The sequence below is a fragment of the Lepisosteus platostomus genome, chromosome 11 (assembly GCF_059453375.1).
Source record: "Lepisosteus platostomus isolate fLepPlt1 chromosome 11, fLepPlt1.hap1, whole genome shotgun sequence".
Classification (NCBI taxonomy): domain Eukaryota; kingdom Metazoa; phylum Chordata; class Actinopteri; order Semionotiformes; family Lepisosteidae; genus Lepisosteus; species Lepisosteus platostomus.
The window spans coordinates 23,346,672-23,359,483 of record NC_142621.1 but is presented as its reverse complement, the minus strand read 5'-3'; the positions used below and the strand labels follow the sequence as shown (position 1 = coordinate 23,359,483).

At 34.6% G+C, this 12,812-nt stretch overlaps 1 protein-coding gene across 1 annotated transcript in view; it reads left to right on the top strand.

The window, feature by feature from the left end:
* Positions 1–12,812, top strand: part of adgrl4 (adhesion G protein-coupled receptor L4) — a 59,137-nt gene that overhangs the window by 17,074 nt on the left and 29,251 nt on the right. The window contains exons 3-5 of the mRNA XM_088598893.1: positions 5,257–5,406; positions 6,034–6,183; positions 9,867–9,937. Of these exons, the coding sequence (XP_088455019.1) occupies positions 5,257–5,406; positions 6,034–6,183; positions 9,867–9,937 (371 nt within the window). The remainder of the gene's footprint in view (positions 1–5,256; positions 5,407–6,033; positions 6,184–9,866; positions 9,938–12,812) is intronic.

The window sequence follows — 12,812 nt, the reverse complement described above, 5'->3', positions numbered from 1 at the left end:
AAGGAGCAACAAAGCAAATGTTCTTGAGTAATAGAATTAACAAAAAGACTGGAGTCTTTTGCCAGCCTATATCGAGACGAACAGTAGATCTTTTGCACCCAGGCCTTAAAAAATCCAAAGCTGTTGCTCCTGTGAAACTATTCAACCTTTGAAAAAGAATCATTTTTTCGGAAATGGTCATCTTAAAGCAGAAAACAATACTTTTTAGAATTTCAGATTTTTTTAACATAAGTACGTTTAGTACTTTAACCATAAATATGGTGGGTAACAATGAGATGTGATGCTTGCCATAACCAGGAGCTGATAGTAGACTTAAACATGAAAAGGCCTGTTCCCCCAAAACTGGGTTTGTTATCCATGATTGTGAAGCATTGATGATATAGTTTGCACAAAAACATCCAAAGTACTTGTTGTGTAACAATGGAGTCTCCAGACTGTGAAAGTTAAAACAGTATTTCCGTGCAAACTTGTTACCTCCCTGTTGAGGAAGCTCGGGATATCCCATGACATTCCACAAGATACTCCAGGGAGGAAGAGAAATGTGTTTGCTAGATCTGCAATGAGCAAAACAGCATTGAGAGAGCATTGGGTAATAGTTTCAGGGATGAAAGCCTAATTATGTTTTATTTAAGAACTACCTTCAATTTAATATCAAGATATGAAATACATTATTATTTTACATTAAAATAAATACTTGATAAATTCTAATAGGAGGGATTGTTTACAGTTTATCAGCCACCAGATAAAATATTATTCCTTCATTAGAAAGCCTTTAGTGTGTTTTTTTGACTGCCTGTGATGGATCGCATTCTAAACACCTCGAACTATGGTGCTAACAGCTGATGGTAGAAACCTTGTCAAAATTCAAACTTTATTTTAAATTTCATACTGCATTTGTGCATACTGCATACTTTCATTTGTGACAAAGCTGAAGGTTGGAAACTAAACCTGGAAAAAAGATTTAATGGCAGTACATTAGATATTAGAAAAGAGCTTTCTAAATAGCTTCTTATCCTATTTTATCCAGAGAAATTATCTTATGTATGTACCATATGAGTGTATGAGAAAAGTATTTTCATTAAAAAATCTCAAATATATACACAGATTTTACATATGAGAAATATATGTATATATACTGTATACATACGGGCTGAGTGTAGAATTTTAACTGATAGTTAAACTATGTAAAGATAATTTAGCTTATGCATGGTTGTATTAGACCAACTATATGGGTTCAAAGCAAATGCTGATGGAAAACAAAGTATTACCCTGCCTTTATTATAATTCATTAAAATGCATTAAATAAATATGAATTTATTCAAGGTATGCTTCTGTATGTAGAAAGACAATGGTGCCCTCAAGGAACCAGCTTTTCTAATGCTAATTCTTCTTTGAGCAATATTTGCAGAATCTCTCTGCTGGCAACAGCATTTCAATGTTAGCTGTCCATTGGATAGAAATGTAAAACTATAGCAGCATCATACAGAATTACCTACAGCAAGGATTTACATTATATTAAATTACAGATATTATTTTTCACATGTATTTACATAATAACACCAGTGTGTATTGATACAGTGGATTACTTATCCAATAAACATAGCATTTTTGTGATGTACGTAGCAAACGTATAGCTACACACGATATATAAATAAAAACATTTTCCAAAATGGTCACATTTTATCAAATACACAGACAAGCACTGCTAATGGTAAAGCATAACACACTAATGGCCTTCTTGACTATTTCTGTTACTTAGAGATGAAAAAGAAGAGATAGATAATTATTAATTATAATCAAAAGTGTGAATATAAATATAGAATCCTGCAGTGTTATATAAACACAAATATTTTAAATATTGTAGATGTGTAGCAAGTCCTAAACACCAGTAAGAAAACCTACATTTCTGCAGAGATTTGTAATGCAAAATGTGATGTTCAACAATTAACCTTTTAATCAATTTATCAATTTTCTAAAACAAAAATCAGTGTAGATATTTGCAAGTGGGTTCAAGAGTATACAGCTGCAGCTGTTGCCGGTTAAGTATTCTGTTTAAATAGGTTAAAGGAGACTCTTGGTTAATAGCGGGCTTATTTGGTGTACACAATTAGACTGGTTCAGACCAGTCTTTCAGTTACAGGGAATGCCAAAAGACACGGTCTTCACTACCTCCACGCTATTCCTATGCTACAGGCACACTGTTTTGCCAACTGCAGCTGAAAATAGCTCTTGTAGCACTATACCTCCCTCTCCTCTGGAATGGTAAAGATTTTCTGTTGGCACAAATCCTTGAGAAGATTTAGGGTTTTGGGGCTTCCACACCCAATGAATGGCCAAGGATTAGGGAGATTGCACCTTTAGTGGCCCATGCCTGCTTATTATAATAGAGGCAGTTGCAAGGAATTTTTGTGGGATGTAAATCAACTATGTAATAAAGTGGGGGAAATACTGTATGTTTATCTGTAATTCTGGATGGGGGTTAACTGCTTTAGGAAATACAGTAATAAGCTAATCTTTACTCTTTTATATCTCATTCTACATCCACTGAAAAAAAACAGATTTTCTTGACTCTCTTTATTTGCCAATGTTAGATGACATGGCTAGAGATTTAAATTCTAATTTTACAGTGGACGAATTGACTGATATAACATAAACATTCCCAAACAGTAAAGCATCTGGCCAGAATAGATTTGAGATAGAATTTTAGAAGTTGTACTGTACTGTGTTGTACTGTGCTCCTTTGTTCCTATCTATGACATAGGAGTCAATAAGGGACAGTATATTCCCCAATCACTGTATGAAGCAAATATCTGTCTTCTGCTTAAAAAAGGTAGGGATGAGAAAGATAGATCATCTTACTGCCCATTAAGTTTATTGAACTATGTTTTGAAAAGATTAGCAAAAATACTCTTTATCAGATTAACTAAACATGTATCACCCTTTACACACTCTGATCAGAGAGGATTTGTCCCTGGCTTGTTTCCTTCTCTAATGTGCAGCCACTGCTGAATATTTTATATGCTGATGATAAGAACACCAAGGCTGCTGTCATATTATATGTTTTTTATGTTATATGGTGAAAGAGCATTCGATCAAATGAAATGCAAATAAAGTACATGTTTATATTATTTAAACATTTTTGGTATTGAAAGCTCATTTGTAAAGTGGGTTGAAATGGTATATGTCTGTCCAGAAGCCACAATTTTAACTAATTATGACAAGTTTGATCGCCTCTCATTGCACAGGGGCACAAGGTAATATTGTCCTTGATTGTCTTCATTACTCTAAAATTGAACAAGATATATCCTTCAGTATCTCCTTCATGTGACAGGTGAAGTCCTTCTTAAGGCACTTTCACACACCTTCAGGCCGTGTATGGAAATTTTGGGTAGAAATACAGTATTTCACTGGTACTCACAAATGTATCCTCAGATCCTGAACTAGCACTCTTTGGTGGTTCAGAGGCATCTCTCAGACTAACAAATCAACTCTGATGTTCAGAATGGTTGTAGCCAAAAAATGTTCTTAAAGAATGGAAATCTGTCATTGTACCCTGTTTCAAGAGCTGGCTCAATAAGATGATCTTCACAATTACAATGGAGAGGATTTGTTTCCATAGGACAAGCACTCTGGATCAATTTAAGAGCAATAGTTCTGGTTAGAGATAGGTTATAATAAAAGGAGATGATACAGGAAAGGTACAACAGTGTAACATTTTTGTGTTGTGACTAATTATTTTATACAATTGAAAATTATAAGCTTTGCTCATTATCTCTGATTGTTTTACACATCCAATCATTCTGTGATAATTTCTGTCAGATTTTGCCTCTATTCTTATCTCAATAAGAAAATGATAAAAAAGCATGAGCATGTTTGACCTTTTTGGTCTTTGGCAGTGTTTTTTTCTTTTTGTTTTAGGGTGTTTTATGTACTGTATTCTGTGTTGTTTTTCATGTTTCTTAATTTTTTTTAGTTGTGTTAAAATTTTTGTCTAAATTTTCAAACTTTCTTGAATAAAAGACTTAAAAAATAATGGATAGGGTTTTACAGAGTAAAAAAAATTAGACAGCTGATATAGTTACTGTACTTAAAAAAGTAACAGTTAAAGAGAAGAAACGACTCTATCCCTAGGACCCATTGAAGCTCTGGGTGTCAGTGAAGGCTGGGTGTCTGGTCATGGAAGTTGCATGGCTCTATACTTTTGTTTTTGGAGGACTTAGGTTTACAGTGTCTTGGAGCAGCAGACCCAAGACCATTCAAAAATAATCCAGGCAAAGCTAAACTAAATCACCACACTTATATTGCTGGCAAACCATGAGTTGCATGCTGTGAGTGACAGGATCAAGGTTGGTATGACACTCACACTAGTGGGGGACCTGTTAAAAGGATAAAGCTCATGCCTTTATAGTATTGTCATGCTGCTTCATTGGCATTGCTAATCAAAATGTTCTTTGTGGAAGAAGAAACATTTCCTTTTTTTCAGAATTCTCCTATATTACAGTACAAAAAATGTGCTGAGTAAAAAGCTAAGTGTCACAATTATAGTCCCTCCTCCTTAAGGGTGTCCAGCCCTTTCACTTCAGACTTAATTCTGTGCACCTGACCCCTGATCCCAGCCCACCTTAAAAGCCAGGCGCTGACGTTCATCCTGGCTCTGCATCTGGTTTCAGCACCGTGCAAGTCCGGGACTTGGAAGCGCCTGGTCCCGTTAAGAGGTTTTAACCTCTGTTCCTGTTCCTTGTCTGCCGGTTCCGACCCAGTTCGTGTTTTTAATTCCTTGTTTGGATGGATCACCTGGCTATGGAGTTTATTGCGTTTTGGGTTCCCTCAATGGATTACTTTTGGATTGTTTGCCTTGGCCACACCTCCCCTGTGCACCAGCGCACTTTGGACACGCCCCCCCTGTTTTCATCCCCGTATTCCTGCATGACTTTTTCCTAGTGTTTCCCCACTTCTTCGGATTGTGTCGTCCGCATAGGGTCCGGAAAGAACTGTTTGTTACACTAAGATTAATTAGATCAAAGGTCAATAAAGATCACTTAGAAATTATAAGGTTCCATGCATTTCTTTGAAAGACATTTTCCTTGATGCATACTAAGAACAGAAAATAATGTAACTAAATGTATTATTTACAGTTAGTCTAAGGTGACTCATTGCAGGAGCACTTCTATGTGTAATATTTAGTGTTTTATTAAACACTATTTAGATAAAACATTGTATGCTACATTAATTTATCTGTGTTAATTATATCTACAGATGATGATGAATGCCAAAACACAACACAGATCTGTGGTGAATTTGCAAACTGTACGAATACCCATGGGAGCTATTTCTGCACTTGTACATCAGGGTACAAATCTAAAGGGAAGAAACAGTTTTTGCCCAATGATGGTACCTATTGTACTGGTAAGTATATATTTTTGTGTTTTCCCATTTTTTTATACTGAAATAGTAAATCTCGACATTTTATCTTTACATTTTTTAAGTCTTTAAAGAATGAAGAAGGACTGTAATGGACAAATGTGTGATCCAGGTAGCAAAGCTATCACCTACAAATGACCATATCCTAGTAAAATCTGGTTATAATGATACGTGCGTAACTGCAATATAAAATTATTAAGATATACAATTTATTAATAAATTATTTGGTGTTAGTCTAATCCGAAATTTAGAAAGCCCCAACAAATCTCAGAATTATAATTATAACTCTGCTCTAAAATGTTTGAAGTTAAAGTTTAGTAGAGGACTCCTTTGTCTTATATACTATATTTGTACTACATTATGAATATGGTACTATGTATTCTAGTTACAGATGATGTTTTATTGTACTCATTAAAGTTTGTAATCTTAAATTTTATGTAATGAGCATATAAACTTATTATTTTTATTTTTAAGACTATTTTGATCCATTTATGTTAAATGTATTGTTCCCATGATAAGTTATAATAAAAGGAGATGATACAGGAAATGTACAACAGTGTAACATGTTTATGTTGTGACTAATTATTTTATACAATTGAATTTTAATTGCAGATATTGATGAATGTCAGGACCCATCTTCCTGTGGACTATTCTCAAATTGCCACAATACAATTGGATCATTTTATTGTAGCTGCAAAAGAGATTATTTTCCTTCATCTGGAAAGTTACATTTCGAACCCAATGGTAATACACAATGTAGAGGTAAGGAGAGAACTATTTCTAAATTAGCTAAAAAATACCTACATACCTACACCTACATTTCTCACAAACAATAAAGAAATAAGACTGACCTGTTTTACAGATCATTTTTCTCTAAATTACTCAGTAAACCTTTTAGGTTCTTCGGAGAACCCTTACTTCTTACATACATACTTCTTACTTCCTACATATACAGTATTTACAATCAGGAAATTCAACTATTGATTTCTGATGTCTACCATTCATGCATGGACTTTCTTAGTACAACATTAGTAATATGCTGCTTATTTTTGTTTATAGAAAAATAGTTTTATCCCATGTATCTGAGTAAAGATCACCCTGAAGACAGATGAGCCCACAATTATTTTAAATAACTAAACTTCATTATAAGGTTAATTTTGTGATGAGATTTAATATATGCAAGGATCTGATAAAATTGGTTGCCTTGTTCAAATAGGTGCATCATGAAAACTGAAAAATGAAATTTGTTATGTAGTTCATGGACAAAGGCATCATTATTGTCCACTAGATTTTATGCCCCAGGATCACACTGCCTGCCTTCTGGGGGAAACTGATATAACTTACGTTATGCATTCTACCATTGTTGTTTGCGCTTTTACTTGGCAGCAAATTTGCCATTTATCCATTTTTACACATAACATACATAATTACAGGTTTTGTCTGGGCTCAAAAAAATTGAGTGCAAAAATGGGAAATTCAAGACTCCTGGATTGAATGGATCAAATTTAGCTTTTTCTAGATAATTGAAGAAGAATAACTTTGTACATACACCGACAGGTCAATTGTTTTTTCAGTTATATTGGTTTGAGACCACTATGCCCTGTTTCATTCTGCAAGCACAGAAAATGTACTTCCATCTTAGACCTAATTTCACTATTACCCACATAAAACCTACTGCAACACAATGAAACTTCCATTATACAAGACAGAGTATCTTGATAAATGTAGTACCTGAGGGAGGATGAATTATTCCTGCTGTTACAGTTGTATCGTTGCTTTTGATTTGAAGACATGATTTCTCAAATGTGCACTTTATTCCCATTATCCATAATACATTAATTTGAATCATTTTGCTTTTAAGATATCTTTTACTAAAATAGATTTATACTGACCTTTTCTCTAATGCCATTTTATTCATACTGCACCACATCCTGCACTGTCAGTATGAAAATTAATGTTTTATCTTACTGGATCTAAGAAGACGCATTCCCACTAATTCCTCAAGCAAACCCATCCGCCACAAATTTGTCTGGAATTTAGAATCTCATAATATCAGTTATGGTCAACTAACAATTAACAATTAATTAAAAATAGAAGTTTGTCTCCCAAATGTCTGCTAGAAATAATTGCCTTTTCCCTACAAATCTATGTAGGGGTAGCTTTTACCCTGATGAGCAAAAGTCCAGAAAAAAACTTGGAAGAAAGCCAACAGTACATATACAAGCCATACCCTTTGCATTACCATTCCCTGTAGGTGTATTTTAAAACAATCTGTATTTGCATTAATCACACATAGTTGGATGTGACAATTCAATAAAGGATGGTTTAGTTTCCCGTGTGTCTCCACTGTTAGCTAGATCTAGTGATTATGAAAAGTAAATACCAAGAAAACCTACCAAAGGCCCTCATGTTAAAGTTTAATGAATGGAATCCTATTTGCAAATGGTTCTGAACATTGAATTATCACCCTTTTATTTTAAGCATAATGTGAAACAAAATGATAAATAGGTAGAAACTCTGCTGAATAGAATCAGCCATCCTGTGTACAGTACTTAGGTTCACTTTGTAATTCATGACTGGATGAAAGCCTGAATTTAACATGGACTAAATCATTTACGATTCCAATATCAGAATTGGAATCAATATGAATAAAAGGGTTCAAGCTTTTACATTTTACCTGTAAGGAAATGTATTGATGAGAATACAAATGTCATTATGATATAATACAATTATGGTATTGTATAATATTTTAGCTTGCTTATATTGTAAGTTGAAAACAACTGCCCTGTTTTCTAAAACAGAGATGACATACTTTTAAAACAAAATGTAAGCAGTTTTGGAAGAAGCAAGTCACTATATATTTTATTAGTATGAGTTAAGTGTAAGCAAACTAAGGAGAAACAGGAAAAATAAATCAAGATTTAATTAGTTTTTTTTAAAGAGCTTAGCAGTATGAGGGATTCTGTTCCAAGAAGGTAATTACCCATTGTGTATATAAAAAAACTGTCACCGCAAGTTTCAGCATGATGAAATGTTTTAGTATAGTTGTCCAAATACAATGGTACTATGAAGTTTGGGAAGATAATGGCAGTCATGTGGTTGTCTTGGTTTCAAAAGGAATCACATTTTAACCAATCACATAACTTGCAGTTAATAGTTACTGCAATAGGCCAAAGGTTTATGAAGAAAACCAGTTAGCATTATAGGATGTGTTTTGAGAAGCATGTGATGATTAGGTTTAGAAATAAAGTATTGCTACTTTCTGTGAGGTGTAGCATGGCTTGGAGCAGTGAAAGTTTCAAGTCACTTGGTGCAGCAGTTACCATGACACTGGTTACTTGACTATTGCTTAACAAAAATATTTCAGATAGACATTGAGATTTATGCAAAAAATATTTAACATGTAGAATGATACCTATACAGTCTGGTCATTGTCTTTGTAAATATGCAGTTTTTAAACACATAAAACACATACAGGTATAAGCATGTACAGTATAAAGGTACAGTATGTATCAGATGACATAGCATAAGCATGATTTTATCATAGAAAGTTACAAGATGAAAATCAGAAGCTCCTTTTGCCATTAATATGTATTAATTTTGTAGTTAAGGGGTGTTACCATTACAGGTCAAATATCGAGAAAAACAAAATGGCTTCCGGGTAACCGTATGGATTTATAGCACAACCCTACTTTCACATCCTGGTATTAGATTATTGCATAATGTTTTGTGTTAATTGTCTTATTAAGGTGGATGCTTATTATGCCCACAATGGTTCATCATTTCACATGCAAAAAACACTAACTGCTCTTCTTCAAAATCTGTTTGGGTATCAGTTCAGTTTTTCCTCATTTTACTCACTTTTCATTTATACTATAAAAACAAAACTTCATCTCCTTTTTATTTTTTTTATTTTTAGTATAGGAATTATTATAGAATCACATTTAATATACATGTAATAGAAAATATGTGAAATGATTTACATACAACTAGAAGAAAAACAAAAAAAAGACATAAACATACCAATTAATTTCTAGCTAGATTGTATAATTAACAGATCCCTTCAATTTATAATTATATAATAACACACAGAAAGAAACGTTTATAATAAATATTACAATTTAAACTTTGCTTATTTGGAACTGGCCATATTTTCCATAACACTTTATCTCCTTGTTATCAAGCTCTGCCACCACTACCTGTGTTAGCATTTCTCCAGCATTGGTGGCAGGGATGTGCTTGGAATCCATCAAAAGCTGTTTGCAATTTTCTAGTTTCCACAGATTTTGAGTTTCTTTAAAGACCAGGTTTTATCTCATTCAGAAAAAAAAAATATTTATTGGCTTTCACTTATGGTCAGGGATCATTAATTGGGATACTATGCATCCTGAAAGTAAAATATCAATAGATTAATAATATATGTTTTCCTTTTAATTTTTTTTCAGAGAATCCTAAAAATAACTGTCACGAGAACAGTACATGTGTGTCACAAACCATTAACAAAACACTTGAATACGTAAGTATAGTTATTTCATAAAGCTTATCCTTCTGTTTGTCATGTCACAACTGTGAAAAGTTGCCTTTAAGATATATGTTATAACAAACATGGTACTCCATAGCAGCAGAAGACAGGACTGCAGCACGGAATCCTGTCAAATTAATTACCATACAGGAAACATGGAAGTCCGGGTTGTAAATAATCAGTTCTAATTTTTACCCTCATTGCGTTTAGTTGCTGTTCCAGCTATTGTGTTCTGTGGATGATATTCTTGTTTATACAAAGGTGGATTTTAAGGGTGGTTCTTACTCTTTACTGACTTGAGTTTTGTGTACTGGGGAGAAATGAGTCACAGTTTTGTGAGAGATATTGTTTGCCGAAGTGAGGCATGATTGACATAAGTTCTGGACAGCCCAACTTAAATCACTAGTTTCTAAGGACTGTTCAGCTGAGAAGATTCATGTCTTAGATGGCAAACAACTTCTGTTTCAAATCATTTGCAAATTATTTTATTCAACAAATCATTAGCAATCAGTCACCATTAAATTGGTAAATTGGTCTAAATTGAGTATGCATAGGCTTCCCACAACACCTTTTGGATTGGAGACATTCAGGGTTAATGTTGCTCTAGGAAACTGCAAATGTTTTACCTATAAAATTGGATATCTGTCCCGGATGTCGGAAGGGACGAACCGTGGAATGGCAGGAGAGCGAAAAGACCCTATGCGTAGCGGCGAGACAGGGGTTAGCCCGGGCTCAGCTTTTTAGGAAATGCCGTATAGAAACCTATGCCCTCAGGTAGCGGACGTGGGGTGACCTGGTGCTAGGCGGGTCTCAGGACATCCGAACTTCAATGCTAAGTGAAGGCAGACCTGGAAATATATAGCCCCAGAGAATGAGGAACACCGGAAGGCTGCAGAGGGCATGACAATATCATGATATAGAAGATGTTTTCATGTTTTGTTTAGCCTTTCTAACAGTGGGGTGTTTTCTGAGGGTAGACTAAGTGTTGTTTGTGTTTCAATTTGCAGCTGTTAGTACTGTGTTAAATAGACTGTATATAAATAGGCAGAAGTAGTTTAGGTGGGTAGCTGCATCAGCATGCGTAAGCTGCAAAGGAACAAGTAAAAGGTTTATTCCATGCTGAAAAGAGAAGAAAGGAAACACAATGTTCAGCTGTGGAGCCTCCTTCGGGTGTGAGAAAGACAGGGCAGAGAGCAAAGATTATATAGCATAGAAGAACAAAAGCCGGGAGAGTGGAGGAGATGTTCTCAACTTTGTACCACCTGAGTGGCCACTCTGTCTCTCCTCTGCTTCCGCATCCTCCACTCTCCTGGCTTTTGTTCTCCTGTGTTATATATTCTTTGCTGTCTGCCCTGTCTTTCTCACACCCGAAGAAGGCTCCACATCCGGAATGTTGTGTTTCTTTTCTTCTCTTTTCACCCTGTAATAAATCTATTACTTGTTCCTTTGTGTATACTGTAAGTAGATTCTCTTTATAACACAGCAATAAATATGTAATAATACAATAATATCATCCAATCAACAATTACCATTCCAGGTGGAGGGAAGTCCTCCACCTCTTTATCTTGGTCTGAACTTGGCCCTACTGCTTCCTCTGCTATTGCACTGTAAGTGATTTATAAGAGAGCTTTTATTGCTTGGTTGGAAGTCCATACTTAGCTGTGTTATGTTGCTCTCCATCATGTTTATCTATGTGAATATCTTTCTATGTTTGTGTTGGTCCTGAAAATTGCTTTTCAAGGCACAATATAAAATACATTTTATTATGTTTTTGCAACTTAAATTGATGTTTAAACACCTAAATCCAGATTTAAAAGGGTATTCTTCACCTATTTGTTTAGGAAGTAAAGGTAAATGTACAATACTGAGTATAAAACACATCCTTCACCCTTGAATTATTTTAGCAAGAAATGAATGAGATGCTGTGTTTTACTTGTGAAGAAATCGTGGAGGTCTGAATGACTTCCACAGGTCCACGTTATTTAGGATCCTCATTTCAGTTTCTGAGCCTCCACCTGAATATGTTTACATTTAATTGTCCTGGTTAGGAGTTACTGTTCCTTCATATTTGTTTCTGCCACTCACATGCTGACTTCATATGGCACATAACCGGTGCTCCAAAACTGCCTTACGATTTTGGGTCATATTACTGTACAATATTTTAGCAACATAGGAATACTCCATATTTGCAGAGGTCAAAATGTTGTTTAGGTACATTTCACAACAAAAGTCTTAAAGGATGTTGATAAGGTTGAGTATGTCCACATTCTTCTGTCAAACTCCTTTGCGTGAAAAACAATTTGTAAGATTATGAAATCAAAAGCTAATTTTATGGGTAATATCACCTTGGTCTTCCTTGCACACATTTGTAAGGTGGTTGGCAAATTCACTTCAACAGGGCAAAGGAATTGATTTTTCTCCTTAGGTTAGAAGTTGACAGATTTTTCCCAACATATCATTGTGGTTTTCTGTTCCTATTCTCATATATTTTCATAAGATATAAGCCCATCTTTTAGAAAGATAAGTGAATTTTCAGAAACAGCTTAGACAACCACTCCCCTCATCCCTGCTCACATAGTCAGCAAATCCAAAATGTAGAAAGCATTAGAAATTAAGCTGGTGAAGAAATTTCTCACTTCTTCATCTTCACCAGATCTTCTATGTAATGGGTCTGCTAGATAACTGTACATCACCAAAACCGGTGCTACACTTCAGAATTGAATGATATGGATCCCGTTATATTTGTGGGATCTGTTGGAAAATGAAAATCTACGTTGACTGCAAGGATTTTTGTCAATTTCTGTATTATATAACCCTTCAATGTTTCATAAAAACTGTTAATTTATCAAGTAGAATTTGCATTATAGAT